This window comes from Drosophila santomea, chromosome 4, assembly GCF_016746245.2.
Source record: "Drosophila santomea strain STO CAGO 1482 chromosome 4, Prin_Dsan_1.1, whole genome shotgun sequence".
NCBI lineage: Eukaryota > Metazoa > Arthropoda > Insecta > Diptera > Drosophilidae > Drosophila > Drosophila santomea.
Window position 1 is genome coordinate 963,466 of NC_053020.2, and position 15,878 is coordinate 979,343.

Below are 15,878 nucleotides of genomic sequence, written 5' to 3' on the forward strand. Positions count from 1 at the left end.
GAAATTGAAAAAAATTTAGGATGCAAGGAAAGGATAAAATTATAAAACAACATAAAAAAGAGTTAAAGCAATACTAAATGGCTTTGTTTGTGTACCTGTAATTGTTAGTTTGCATGACCACTTAGATGTTCCCTCAACAGTTGCGTGCTCAGCCTGCTCTAATGAATCTATGTGTGTATCGGGATCCACACCGAATGTCATCCTTAAATTAAATTGGTTTCATACATATATGATTTGCGTTTTCTTTTGACTTTTAATAAAAAAATCTTAAATATGAAAATTCTAAAAGTATGTAATTGTATTGGCTAGGCTTATTTACCCTGGACCTCTTTTCTATTATATCATAATACTAAAGGGGGCTGATCAATTAATTTCTTCTTGACCCTATTTATGTCTTTACCTGTAAGCTGAAAACACTTTGAATCTTACATGTTAGGACGAAGCCCATACATAAAATTATGCCGCGAGGCTAATTTAATACTGACGCCATTCAGTATCAAATTACAAGATTTTGTTTCGTACTACATAAGCTTATTAAATGCTGAATAATAAATAATATTGTAAAAATTTTTAAAACAAATAAACTCGCAGCTCATTTTATATGTGGATTCCCCAAATATACAAACATGTATGTAATGCGTACATGCATATCACACACTTTTAAAATACAAATATTAAGTACGGTTACATATAATCATACATTCATTATTGTCAATCAATGTTGTATTTTTCATATACATACCAATATAATAATAATAAATACAGCGTGTCATTCAAATGCGAATTGCAAATACATTCACATACATCCAACTTAATTTAAACCGACAACAGAAAACTACGACGATTAGAGGAAAGTTTCAAACCTGTGATTGCTATTTTTGCCGACCACTTGCTTGTGCCATCCAGGACGCTTTGCTTTACAGCCTTCATATGACCGGTATGACTCTTCTCCTCAACGCTGAATACGGCTCTAGTGAATGAATGCCATTTCAAAGTTAACATTCTTTTGTGGTTAATTATTTCTGGCCGTTTACCAAACTAGATGACTTATTTTAATATGTAAGATTGGGAGTTCTTTAGATTAACTTATTACCCCCACTTAAGGTTTTAACACCTTTATCGATGTGATTAAAAACACTAGTGAATTCGCTATATGGAATTTAATATTACCTAATCAACTCAAAAATTTCAGGCTTCTCCCGTTCACGTTGCTTCATTCGATCTTTCATGGCTGTAATAATGGAGTTAGCCTTGTCTTCCGCGCCGTGCTTTGAGCTTTTTTCGGCAGCACCTTTAATTATAGGATACAACTTATAAATTCGTAAAATATAAGTAGTGGCGAATATACTTACGCTGTAGGCAGTCCGCATTCAGCAGGTCCTTACATTTTTCATGACACTTTACACCGCACTCAGTGCATCGCACCCCTTGTCGTGCTATTCCCCACAAAAGACCCTCACACTCGTAGCAGTACGTTGGTGACGTAGCAGTCCATAACAAAAAATTGTGTGGCGTTGTGGAAGATATAGGGTAGATCAGGGCTTGTAGAGCTTTTTTGTACACGTGCATTTTCTATAGATTGGAAACAGATACCAATAGATTACAAAACAATTTTTGAAAATTTTTTTTTAACAAAACTAGTTACTACACCCTTTAACACCCTTTAACAGGTTTTACAGTAAATATATTTTGCTCACTAGCTTAATAATTAAAAGATGTTAGGGAATATGGTACTTATCGGAATTTTAATTAACTTCGTTTGAGTCGTAGTTTTGTTAAAAATGCAGAAATCCATTTTTAAAAATAATCAAATAGCCTTACCAGATCTTCGTCATTAAGCGTTGCACGCGGAACAGCAGATGTGAGTCCAGCATTTCGTTTTGTAGCGGCCATTGTCTAAAGAGACGTAACGAGGAATTAGACTTCAATGAGTTCATTTTATGTATTTGGTAAATATTTTTATTTTAAAAGACCTATATTTAAACTTGGCATCAAACTAATAGGCAAATTAAGGTTCTTCATCGCAACTTTATCAATGATACGTAAGTTTCGTTACGCTTTTGGTTTTAAGAATACTAAGAAAAAGCGTTACAGGCAGAATGCAAACACAAATAAAATTCCATACAATAATGCAATTTTGAGATAAATACAATTAAAAGTGCACGGATCTTCATGTACGAGTACCATTGGTAAACTTTCTCAATATTTAGAAATGACTGCATTGTTTAATCACATCTATTCGAATATAAGGATTTTCAATTTTGGTATGGGTCTTTCTACGTGTACGTGTTATATCTACCAACCGTGGTCTTGTCATTTTCATGCAAACTTAGCAGATTACATTGATCCATTTTTGCGGAGGCATATAGATAATTCGCCTGATAGCCGTAGACCAAAAAAATTAAAAATTATCAATTAAAATTACTTGATGACGTCATCAATTGCGTGTGCATTATTTAAGATTAATTTTATAATTATTTCTTTTGCAAATGAACAAAGCTGTCAATTACATTATTATTATAGGTACTACGGAATTTTTTATAATTAATTCAGGAATTAAGGATTTTGCTTGATCAATTTCGACTTCTGGAATAACAGATATATATATGTATATGACATTCAGTTTGCTATCTTCGGCTCGAGATAGAATGTAAGTAACGAAATATTATTTTCTTCGCTGCCCGTGACCACTTTTCCTTTTTCACGAATACAAAACTATTTTGTCAGTTCGGTTCTCTATAGATTTTTAAGGGTTTAAATAAATTCTATAAGACATTTTGTAAAAACTAACCAAATTTCTTTTAAAATTTCATATAAAACTGTTTTGTTCTGAAATTAATTTTGGTTATTTTGCAGGTAAACAAAATTTAAAGAGACGTAACCCGTTCTAAAATCCATATTTGTTATTTTACAGGTAATAAAAAATGTTAAGGGACATAAGATGTTACACAAAATTATAATTTTTAATGGTGCTATGATGACTATTTTTTGAAGTCGTGAATGATCTACAATGTATTTTTTGTACGCATGCATGAATTTTTATAAATTTAAATATTATTAAACGTTATTTATTTGTTTTTTTTTTTTTGTATTTTTAAAATGTATGATAGATGTAATTTGTAACCATTTATATTTGGCATTCATCTGTATTTCCTTTGTGCTTTATGATATGTTAATATTAAAAATCGAATCCATTCGATTTCTTTTCTGAAACCAGCTTGCTCAATGCAGGCATAATTTAAACTTGCATTCTTAATTTTAACTCTCTTATGGTTTGCGAAATATAGGCGTTCATACGGACGGACAGACAGTGGACATGGCCAGATCATCTCGGCTACTGATCCTGCTCAAATGTTTACCCTGCCCAACATTGCCTAATGACTGTAATTCACCTTTACATTGTTAAACGTTATTTTGCACTATCCATCGCTATTTTTCATTTAATTCTGAAGTTTGTGTTTTATGGAGTCTACAGTGCTAAACTACATTAAAAATAAAACAACAATATAATTTTGCATATTTCAGTAAATTTAAGAGGTAAATAGAAAATACTTTTTAGTATAAAAATAGCTAGTTAACATTTTGTAACAACATTTTTTTTAAATTAAAAATCTTCAGTCTATACCTTGAGAACCTGCCGTCCATCAAATCATCGACGTAAGAAACGATATTTTAAAAAAAGTATGATAGAGTAAGCAGAGTCATAGATTATAGGATTAATATTTTTTATTGTTCATTCACTTAAGTGAGCCATCATTTAAATTCTCTGAATCTTGGGAAAAAAATGGTAAACATAAAATTGGTATGAGTAATTGGTCTTAGTAGTACCTATTTTTATGCGGTAACTGTTTAAATCATTTCATCAAGGGAAACAATGTGAAAAGTTATTAAAGAACTTACCAGCTCAGACACAAGAGGAATGGATTTTCTACGAGGCCTTATGTCCGGCATACTGTCAATGTTGCTATAGAATGGATTATCACCGGGATGACCATTCGTACGTAATCCCACTTCTCCAGTACCACCTCCATTCTGAAAAAAAGGTTTTATATGTTACAGGAAGTCGAATTTTCGATAGGTAGTATAGTAATTAAGTACCACAACAATAAAAATGTATAAATATTTAGATATTTAGGTAAAAAAAAATAAAATTTCGTCTGCTCTTCACATAAAATCTTATCGCAAGTGACTCCGCCTTTTAGAAAAGGAATCCGTTCATCTATTTTGTTCTCTTATTATTAATATCTTTTTGATCGTCCCCGTCCGCCCGCAAAGAGTCCTGGAGCAAAATATCCCTAAAACGTTACCAGGACCTGGTTAATTCCATGCCAAAACGTTGCGCTCCCGTTATTGGTAATAAGGGATACACTACCAAATATTAAATTAGTGGGATGTCTGTAGTTTTAATACGCAAACATTTGATATTAGTAAATTTGTTACTATCAAGTTTAAAATTGAACATTTAAGCATTTTTCATGAAGTGCTATTTTATTATACCCGTTACTCGTAGAGTAAAAGGGTATACTAGATTCGTTGAAAAGTATGTAACAGGCAGAAGGAAGCGTTTCCGACCATATAAAGTATATATATTCTTGATCAGGATCAATAGTCGAGTCGATCTGGCCATGTCCGTCTGTCCGTCCGTCTGTCTGTCCGTCTGTCCGTCTGTCCGTCTGTCCGTCTGTCTGTCTGTCCGTCCGTATGAACGCTGAGATCTCAGGAACTACAAAAGCTAGAAAGTTTAGATTGGGCATACAGACTCCAGAGACATAGACGCAGCGCAAGTTTGTCGATTCATGTTGCCACGCCCACTCTAACGCCCACAAACCGCCCAATACTGCCACGCCCACACTTTTGAAAAATGTTTTGATATTTTTTAATTTTTGTATTGGTCTTGTAAATTTCTATCAATTTGCCAAAAACCGTTTTGCCACGCCCACTCTAACGCCCACAAACCGCCCAAAGCTGCCACGCCCACACTTTTGAAAAATGTTTAGATATTTTTTCATTTTTGTATTAGTCGTCTAAATTTCTATCGATTTGCCAAAAAACTTTTTGCCACGCCCACTCTAACGCCCACAAACCTGCACTTCTACTAGCTGAGTAACGGGTATCAGATAGTCGGGGAACTCGACTATAGCGTTCTCTCTTGTTTTTCGCCTTATTTTGTCGTTCTTAAAAAAGTTCATTTTTTAAGATAATAATAAACTATTTAATTTCCTAAAAAATGAATTGTTAAACCTTTTTAAAAAGGTATTTCAGCTCCTTTTAAACCCTAAATTGTAAGAAAGAGACGTGCCCCTATGACATTTGCAGGATATATTCTTCCGATATTAATTAAATTAAAGCCGATAATAGGTTTTGTCAATAAACTGGTGTATACCAAATTGGAACGTATTATGATTAACGAAGGATATAAAAACAGCGACTTTAAACCTGGGAGTACCATTTCCAAGACCTACGATAGGCATAGTTGGTAATCAGTTATTACTAACAATTTTTTTTGTTAGGTATAAACTTATTTTACTTATGTGTGTTGAAGGTCCGACCATCACTAGTTAGGGTATGCTTCATATGCATATATTCAATGAAAAGTGTGTAACACGTACAAGGAACTGTTAACGACCCTATAAAGTATATATATTTTTGATCCCAAACAATTTCCAAATCGATCTGGTTTTGTCAGTTTTGATTTTGTATTTGTTTTGCCAATTTTTATCGATAGGAAGAAAAGGTTTAAATTTCTCGTTCGCAGGGAACTCAACCATAGCGTTCTGTGTTTCCATTTTGCCTTGTTGGCGATGAAAATTAATTTTCCCTATTATTTTTGACAGCTGTACTTATGCCCCGTATTTAGGCAAACAATAAATGGCAAAAAATAATATACTTCTAGCCCGCCCAAAACTGACACGCCCACACTTTTGAAAACGTTTTTGATATTTTTTCATTTTCTTATTAGTATTGTTAATTTCTATCGATCTGCGGAAAAACTTTTTAACATCCTAACGCCCACAAACCGCACAAAACTGGAACGCCCTCACTTTTAAAAAATGTTTTGATATTTTTCACATTCTTGTTAGTCTTGTAAATTTCACTCAATTTGAAAATAATTTTTTTGCCAATCCAATCTAACGACCGCAAAACGCTAAAAACTGTCAGTGTTGAAATTTCTCTTTGAACTTCCATTATCTGCGTGACGGGTATCAGTTTTTAAATATGTTTAGCAAAGCTCTAATGACCGATAATTTTCCTTAAGCGATTTGCATATCGATATTTACTAAATTTTTCAGAAATCGCACGACTATCGAATTTTTTTCGCAAATTTTATTTATTTGTTTTTAATATATGTGAAAAAATGCTGAGAGTAAGCATAACGAAAAATAGTGATAGCGTTTCAGTGTTTTTTCATACCGATAGGAATGCAACCAAAAGTTTTAAAGGCTTTAAAAGAAATACGCACTGGCTCACACCCTTGGTTGTTACCATCTAGGAAATGTAGTATCTTTTATTTGACTACATCTTTGTAAAAAATATGCAATTGATTTAGAAAAACGACAGTTTAAAGAATTCCTAAAATAAATTTTTATTCTTTATAATTACCTTGTCCCTGTCCTTTGTCATTTCATCTTCTTTTATTTTATCTTGATTATTTTTTTCCTCGATCTTGCGCTCCTTTAAAGTTTTTAGCAATTTCCATTTGCTACTGCCAAGACCAGTTTCATTGCCTACAGCTTGTGTTCCATCAGCATCTAATTCTTGACTAATTAACTTTTTTGAGTCTATTTGGTTCTGCGTTGAAAGTGATTTACTTGTAATATTCTTTAATATGTGCGTATTATGGTGATATGTTTCCAGAGACTGGTTTTTGAAATTGTGGTCATGTAATAGGGACGTCAGATTACCCTTTAAAAGGCTCTCTGAATTTTCGTGCATGCCATCTATATTCGGGCCGTCAGCTCTCACACCGTTTTCGGTTTCGCTTATCTCAACATCGCTCAGCTCTGCTGGCGTATCTGGTCCTGATGTCTCGCTAGATGCTTCCGATTTATGTGATATTTCATTCTCAGCTTTATCTGCTTCCAATCTCTGAGTACATTTTCCAAGTGGATTATTACGTTCATACTGCTCACATTCATTTTCAGAATGGCAAGAGGAACTGGAACTACCTGCATTGTTAGATGTATTAACTTTACGATCGCGTGTTTTTTTTTTTAACCGTCTCAACTTTCGTTGTTTGTTATTTAAAAAAATTACAGTTTCCCTGTCCTTATTTGAAATTATGTCGTCATTAGAATCAATATCGGAAGCTGTAATTTGTAAATCACCATTAACATCTTGCCACGCACTGTGCATGTCGGAAACTGTTGCAAGTTTATCACATGTTGGTTTCACAATAGAAGTTCCTTCAATAGTCGCGACAGACGCTGCGTATACCACACTGTCATCATATATGCCTGGGACTAAACTAACAACGCTTTTCAGTTCAATAAATACATCAGACATTCGTAACTTTACACTTTCACTTGGAGAATAAATAATAGCCTCTTCTCCATCCTTATAGACACCAGAAGGGCAAAAGCAGTCTTCTCCGTTAACATCGTTTTGAAGAAGTTGTCCAATTTGTGAAAACAACACCCCATTGTCATCTTGTCGTTCGGAAGATGAAAGTGCACAAATTTGAGCCCGTTGCTTTTCCTGCTCCTCTAACTGGCGAAGCTCATAATAAAAGTATTCGTCGTCTGTATCAATGCTATCTTCAGTGCTTTGTCGACGAGAAGAAGAGAGAGTGCGAGCAGAATGCTGACTGCGATTATCGTCATCTTCTCGCGACCCCCCACACCCGAGATTGTTTGGAAGGTCTAAGCACTGCTGCGTGACCCATAAAGCGCTAGTGCCATTGAAATTACGACTGTTGTTTATCATTGTAGTTGTAGTTGTCGTTGTTGTTGTAAGGAATGTAGTCATCGTTGGGACGAAATCATCTTCAATCGTCTGTAATATACTAAGCGTGGGGGCATTTAGATTATTTTTGACCGAGTTTTCCAGTGAGTTCTTAACGACTTCATCGTCAGACTGTGCTGATTTGAGTTCTTGATGGCATGCCTCTGCTGGCGTCTCTAAGTGAATCTTCGGCATTGCAATGGGTAAAGTTTTGAGATTTTCATATTCATTACTATTATTATGCTTAATAAGAGAAATTTCTGTTGAGGCAGCCAGTGGTAAGGGGTTTTGAACCTTTTTTATGTCACCTACAATAGGAAATAGATTATCTGGTAGGTTGCCATTTAACTTCTCAATTGAACCACCAAATTCACTTTGATAGTCAAAGTCACACCCATTTTTATCATTGAAATCTTCCTCTCGTTCGTCTTCTACCTCGTCCGATTGATTCAACAAAATTTCACTTGCTGATATCGAACTTTTATCGTTATCCGATGAAGCAAAGTCTGCCGTCTCCAATTTAGAATCCGACATGTTACAGCCGCGGCGCAGGACTAAGCTGTGCCGTTTGTACTTCTTTGCTTTTTGCATTAAACTATTCATCCTAGACGAAAGTGATTTTTTTTGTAGACTTTTTTCGCTTGAGAATCGTTTATCGGCAGCAGAATCTAATGAAACAGCGGATTCAGGACTTGACAAGCGCCGCACGAATGGGGCTCCTGTCGCTCGTCGCATAAAACGCATAGGAAGCTTTTGTATTCTCTTCGATAACTGAACCTGACTTCCGCCTAGATTGGAACGCTTGTGGGAAAGAAACGGACACGAGCCGGCCTGGCCACGAGACTGTCTCTGGACGCCTTGACTTTGCACATCACCGGGTAAAGACTGTGATCTATTAAACTTTGATGGCCGCTTAAGCGTTAGATTTTGTGTTAATATGGTATTAAGCCTGTTCCATACCTTTAGAGGCTTTGTAGCAGATGGTTCTTGAACAAACCTTTGTTGTTTAAAATAGCTAGAACTATTAGGAGAGTTGAACAGTGACTCCGATTCGACCTCAAATTCCAGTTGACTTGACTTCGTTGCGTCAATGAGATCCTCCGGCTGGCCCTTAGAATAACTACCAGGAGTATAATCAAGATAGTTCGTTAGAACTTGATTCGAAGGTGCAGATCCGAATACCTTATTTATCTGTGTTTCATCCTGTTGACCCAAATAATTCAAATTATGGCTGCTATTGGAATCGGTAATAGAGTTTGATGAGGGATAAAATACTAGTCTATCTGTTAAACAAGGTCTGCAGAATTGATTTACCGATTTTCCGTTATAAATATTTGGTGCTATGATGCTACGCTTCGTCATGCTTCCATTCTCTTCTTGCCCAACATATTCGATTTTCATATTTGTCTTTTTATTGTGCTTTAATGAGCATTTTTGTGTTTGCGCAGTCAGAAGATCTGGCATAAGGTTAGAGTTTAACCGTTTCGCAGAAAAGTTTTGTTTATCCGGTTCATTGAGCTGGTCCCATTCCAGCATTTCGTCAACAGTGGAAAATTTTCTTATTTCATTTGAGTCGCTATTCATATCGAAAATAGACTTATTTTCATAGGCAGAGCAAATAGGTAAATTTTTAGAAAGCTCATAAATATAGTTTAGATTTTCTTCTAATATTACAAACTCATTTTTTATACTTGTTTGAGCTTGTTCATAACTGACTGGTAAATTGTGAAGACTTAAATTTTCAGCTAAGGGCAATCTTTCGCTACAATTTTCATAAATATTATTACAGACAAAATCGTAGTTTTGAATTCCAACCGACACTTGGGAGTTGGGTGACCAGCCGCTCATCGACGATAGGCCCGAGTCCGATTTTGCATTTCGTTGTTGACATGAAATTTGATTAATAGCCTCATTTAAGTTAATTGTATCGGTTGGAGCTGGTGGTGGAGGACTGAGACTGGATCGGTTTGAATCTATTAGTGCATCATTTATATCAGCCAATACTTTGTGTTTTTCAGGATTTTGCAAATGGAGTAAAAAAATCATGCTATTGTGTCGTTCCAGACTCTTTTTTAAAGACTTTATGTATTCATCTTCATTGTAAATATTTTCTGAAAAGCTTAAAATATTATCAGTTGAATTAATACAACTATTATGGCTTTTATATTCAATATCTGGGTTTAAAGTATCGACTTCTTCGGGGTGTGCGCTCTTAATTTCGTCTATTTTCTTTTTCCGGTGTATTTCAATCTCTTGAGTTTCAATAATTTTCAACTGTTCATCCAGATTAGAGTTGTTCCTTAATAAATGTGCACTAAAACTACTAACATTAGAATTAAGGGATGAATTTAGACTGTGAGATGTGGTCGTATTTGCATGTGAATTATCTATTGTCAAATCATCCAATGAGCTGCCAACTAACTTTTTTAGTGTATCAATATTTTTTTTTAACTTTCTCATTACCAGCAAAAACTTTTCATTTGTGTTTGAAATGCAAAGTCTTTGTAGTTCTTCTGTTACTGTTAACGGATTTAGTAAGAGCAAAGTCAATTTTTTATCGACTTGGCTAATTTTTTGAAAAAACTTTTCTTCTGACCATACAGCATTTCGTAACTGACTTATTTGTGTTGCACTCAATGATTGTAGGCCTGTAATTTTATTTATTTCATCCAATAAAGTCTGTATTACGTTGTTTAAAGTTTTCCGTATATCATCTCTTAAGTATCTGGTACTACTCTGTTTGTCTGATTCATTTTGCATAGTAATATCTTCCGTTTCAGTTTGTTTATCACCCGGAGTTGACTTTGAATAACGCAATTCTTCCGTGTCTACCTTAATAATTTGTGTTGATTGTGCTTGTGCAAGGATACACTTTAGTTTATTAATCATATCCATTTCGTTTGTATGATGTTTTTTTTTTCTATGCTTTCTTGATTCTTTGTTCAAATTTTGATTTGACTGCATTACGACACTGGTTTTTGCAGTCTGCAAAGATTGTATATCTGTAATATCCTTCATACCCTGATTATTTAAAAGAAGGGAAGCAGCTGAGTGGTTACGGATAGATGAGATTTGGTCGTGTGTGGCCCCAGACTTATGTAGTAATGCATCTACCTTAAATATCTCAGAGCTCAATTCATTGTCACGATAAGCCTCGTTTAGTTTTTTATAAAAAGATTCGTCCACTTCATTAATATTAGCTGGAATTTTCGTTCCTCCGGAATCTTCAATGGGTAGTACCTGGATTCCACCCTCGCCGGTTTTAGAGGCTGCTAAACGAAAAAACGTATCACCAATAAGGCTGTCATGTTCATTGCTTGTCTGCCTCTCGTATTTATCATCTGTCTCGAAAAGCAAGTGGTTATTTATAAATGGTTCTTTTGGCTGTACAAGATCTTTACCCTTTTTAGAACTTTTAGACAATGTACCTGAGGATGCCGAGATCTCATTTAAAACTCGACGTCCATTTAAAAATTCCTTCATTAATTCGGCACGGGCGCTATTTGCTAGAAACTGCTGCCTCTCATACAACATAAGGTCAGAATCTGAGTAAAGTTGAATTTTGGATTCCTTTTGTGAAGCTTCGAAATCGGATTTAATACCTTTCTGATTTGGATCATAACCTTTTTCAAAACCAAATTGAGTTATTCCAAGTTCCAATCTATTGTTATTCAATGCAACGTTTTCAAAATTTGGATGGGAATCTATTGCGCAAGCGGCATTCATAAACTCATTGGATTCAGTAGCTTGCGTTAGTTCGGTTAGTTCAAAAGTAAGTTTCTTATCATAGTCACGATCAGATGGTTGGATATCTATATCCAATGTGGGTTCCATTATCAACGGTAGTAATTGATCTTCATCCTGATATAGAGGTACTTCCATTTTTTCGATATCGACTTGATGTAGTTCTGGTTTTGATGCTCCGATAAGATCCATAAGATTACCAACGACAGACTGCTGTTCTATTGATATGTTTTCAAGCTTCTCCAAACGAGTCCAAATCTTTCCGTACTCTGTAGAAAGCAAGTCCAATGCACGCCAAGCAAACTTTAGCTCTGTCTCGAGTAAACTAATCCTTGTTGCAATTTTATCCATATAATCGGATATAATGTAGTCAGAGTGTTGCTGTGAATTGTAGATCTGACACAACTGCTGTTCACTTTTAATCGATATCATACTTCCATTAGTACTTGTGCTTGGATAAGTGAAATAAGTTGAATCCAATTCAACGGGCGACTTACTCATCGGTGGTTGCATTTGCAATTTTTGCTTTTGGGCCAGGTCGAAATTAATGTGGTTCTGGATAGAATTAAGATGCCGCTGGTTTAAGAGCGGTGCTTTTACTAATCTACCAGAAGAAGAGTCAAATAGTGACGACGCATACATCGTTGATTGTTGCTGAAGCCGTAACTGCTCCTTTATTTTAAACTGGCTTTTTAGAGCATTTTCCGCAAAGATAAGCTTTTCCTGGGTGTTTATTTTGAGTTCCTTTTTAAGTAACTGACTTTTTTTTTCCGTATCTCCGGTCGACTGCAGCTGAGATGTGTTCATCATACCGTTAATAAGTGCCGATTTCCAAATCAATCTCTAGCTTTTGTTTTGACCTAAATAAAAGTGTTTTACTTTTACTCTGTTTTAATGCTCGATGTATATACATACGTTTATTCCAATAGTCAATTTCGTCTGAAATACTCAATTTTTATATACATATGTACCTAAAACCACGTTTAGTATTCGGTGAAAAAGAGTAAATACACATAACTCTTAAAATTAGGTTCTTGTAATATATATATGTATTTCAAAACGTATTTTGATAGAATGTGTATTACATTCAATTACATTTATCTGTAACCAATTAGGAATTGCTACAATAAATTAAATAGCACCAAAGGAGTCGTGCAATTGGTTCGTTTTTCAATTTTATTAAGGGGATCATAAATTGGATTCGTTTATAAATTAGTCAGGTATCTGCACTTAAGGCAATTAGAACCACCACAAATTTGATTAATTTTTATAATAACAAAACATTAAAACAGTTTGTTTCCTTTCTTTGCACAAAATTATGTATACGCAATTTTTAAATAAAAAGGTTATTTTCTTAAACTATTTTATCTGCTTTTCTTAGCATAGACTATTTCAAATCACTACGAACAATTATTTGCGCTCTGCTGAGAATAAAAAAAACGTTGAAATCCACACTACAACTTGGTAAATTCTTTGTTGCGCCTAGCTCCGTTTTTATGAAGCTACCAGCAAATAAGCTTTTGTGCGGATGACTGTTACACACTTAGAACTTTAGTTTTTAGTACACCATTAAAAAGCTTATGTATACAGAAAAAAGTCAAGTGTGGGTAAGACAGGAAAAATTTAAGAGAAAAGTTTTTACTTATTGCGCATGCCTTAAGCATTCTCTCTCAAACGCTCTTTAAGTTCTTGAACTGAACTAAATGTTGCTTATAGCGTCACAAGTAATTACATTTTCATACACTGCGCACTAATGGAAAATTGGAAAACCGAACGATTTACTTAAGAGTTTCCTACAAATATGTCAGATAAAGAACGTTCAAAATAGGACCTTTAGATCCTTATCAATCTTGATTCAATTGAAAGGCCCAATGCATTGGGTTGCACGAGAAAGGTCGGAGCGAATCCAAATGGACGGGAGAAAATTACTAACATAAATTAGTTAAGACCAACAGGAAAAGCTTAAGTCGACTATTTCGACTATCACATGCCCGTTGCACAGATAAAAAAATGTAAGGGAGTGTTGCCAGCTTGAGGTCGTTACAATAATTGCCTACTACCTTGGCAGGGATATGAAATTAGATATAAACTCTTTCGCATAAAAATAATATAGCACTTAACCTTATAGGGGCACTATATAAAAAAATATCAACATCTGCCAATAAGTGATATAATAAAAATAACGGTATGTTGCAGACTGACATACAGGTTAACAAGTCCACAAAAAAGTTCACCAAAATACTTGTTTTAAAAATATCTTGTGATGGTAAAAAAATGTAATCCTCATTTGTTCAGAGTTCCGATTTTTCTTAAAAATTCTTATGGTGCAGACGGCGAACCAGTTTTTCGTCAACCTTTGCTATGAATTATATTATATATGTATATTCGTTAATAAACCAGAACCGAGCTGGAACTATTTTAATTTTATCTTGCTTGGTTTAAGGGAAATAATTCTAATTTTTTTTACATTAAGGGCGCTACTACAGATAACGCTATAGTCGATTCCCTTGATTATTAGATACCCGTTTCTCAGCTAAAAACAAGAGAGAACGCTATAGTCGAGTTCCCCGACTATCTGATACCCGTTACTCAGCTAGTAGAAGTGCAGGTTTGTGGGCGTTAGAGTGGGCGTGGCAAAAAGTTTTTTGGCAAATCGATAGAAATTTAGACGACTAATACAAAAATGAAAAAATATCTAAACATTTTTCAAAAGTGTGGGCGTGGCAGCTTTGGGCGGTTTGTGGGCGTTAGAGTGGGCGTGGCAAAAAGTTCTTTGGCAAATCGATAGAAATTTGGAAGACTAATACAAAAATGAAAAAATATCAAAACATTTTTCAAAAGTGTGGGCGTGGCAGCTTTGGGCGGTTTGTGGGCGTTAGAGTGGGCGTGGCAAAATTTTTTTTGACAAATCGATAGAAATTTACAACACCAATACAAAAATGAAAAAATATCAAAACATTTTTCAAAAGTGTGGGCGTGGCAGTTTTGGGCGGTTTGTGGGCGTTAGAGTGGGCGTGGCAGCATGATTCGACAAACTTGCGCTGCGTCTATGTCCCTGGAGTCTGTATGCTTAATCTCAACTTTCTAGCTTTTGTAGTTCCTGAGATCTCGACGTTCATACGGACAGACAGACGGACAGACGGACAGACGGACAGACGGACAGACGGACAGACGGACGGACAGACGGACATGGCCAAATCGACTCGGCTATTGATCCTGATCAAGAATATATATACTTTATATGGTCGGAAACGCTTCCTTCTGCCTGTTACATACTTTTCAACGAATCTAGTATACCCTTTTACTCTACGAGTAACGGGTATAAAAAGTAATAGCAAAAATTGTCAACATTTTCTTCGTATAGAAATAGACAAAAAAAATAATCAAATATATAAAAAACTCCAAACATTTCTTAAAAGTTTAAGAGTTTGTGCATCCAGAAAATTCAAATCAAAACAAGAGAGAACGCTATAGTCGAGTTCCCCGACTATCTGATACCCGTTACTCAGCTAGTAGAAGTGCAGGTTTGTGGGCGTTAGAGTGGGCGTGGCAAAAAGTTTTTTGGCAAATCGATAGAAATTTAGACGACTAATACAAAAATGAAAAAATATCTAAACATTTTTCAAAAGTGTGGGCGTGGCAGCTTTGGGCGGTTTGTGGGCGTTAGAGTGGGCGTGGCAAAACGGTTTTTGGCAAATTGATAGAAATTTACAAGACCAATACAAAAATGAAAAAATATCAAAACATTTTTCAAAAGTGTGGGCGTGGCAGTATTGGGCGGTTTGTGGGCGTTAGAGTGGGCGTGGCAACATGAATCGACAAACTTGCGCTGCGTCTATGTCTCTGGAGTCTGTATGCCCAATCTAAACTTTCTAGCTTTTGTAGTTCCTGAGATCTCAGCGTTCATACGGACGGACAGACAGACAGACGGACAGACGGACAGACAGACGGACGGACAGACGGACATGGCCAGATCGACTCGACTATTGATCCTGATCAAGAATATATATACTTTATATGGTCGGAAACGCTTCCTTCTGCCTGTTACATACTTTTCAACGAATCTAGTATACCCTTTTACTCTACGAGTAACGGGTATAAAAAGTCGAGATCCGCTGGGCTCAGCGTACTCAGTGGGTTCAATCATTCTTATGAGAAGAACCCTTCTTGATTTCGACGATCTTAATGTCGAT

General features: G+C 35.4%; 1 protein-coding gene across 13 annotated transcripts in view; it reads right to left on the reverse strand.

Annotated features, from left to right (window-relative positions):
* The window catches only part of LOC120454919 (protein unc-13 homolog B), a 44,280-nt gene that overhangs the window by 15,580 nt on the left and 12,822 nt on the right, over positions 1-15,878 (reverse strand). For 4 of the 13 annotated variants that reach the window (XM_039640656.2, XM_039640659.2, XM_039640655.2 and 1 more), the window contains 6 exons: positions 3,901-4,032; positions 3,626-3,634; positions 1,822-1,896; positions 1,353-1,572; positions 1,171-1,291; positions 864-970 (listed from right to left, as the gene is read on the reverse strand). In XM_039640656.2, coding sequence (XP_039496590.1) covers positions 864-970; positions 1,171-1,291; positions 1,353-1,572; positions 1,822-1,896; positions 3,626-3,634; positions 3,901-4,032 — 664 coding nt within the window. Of the gene's footprint in view, positions 1-95; positions 203-863; positions 971-1,170; positions 1,292-1,352; positions 1,573-1,821; positions 1,897-3,625; positions 3,635-3,900; positions 4,033-6,600; positions 12,546-12,600; positions 12,662-13,093; positions 13,165-15,878 lie in introns of those variants that run through there. The other 9 variants (XM_039640661.2, XM_039640649.2, XR_005616693.2 and 6 more) reach the window with 9 other exon arrangements.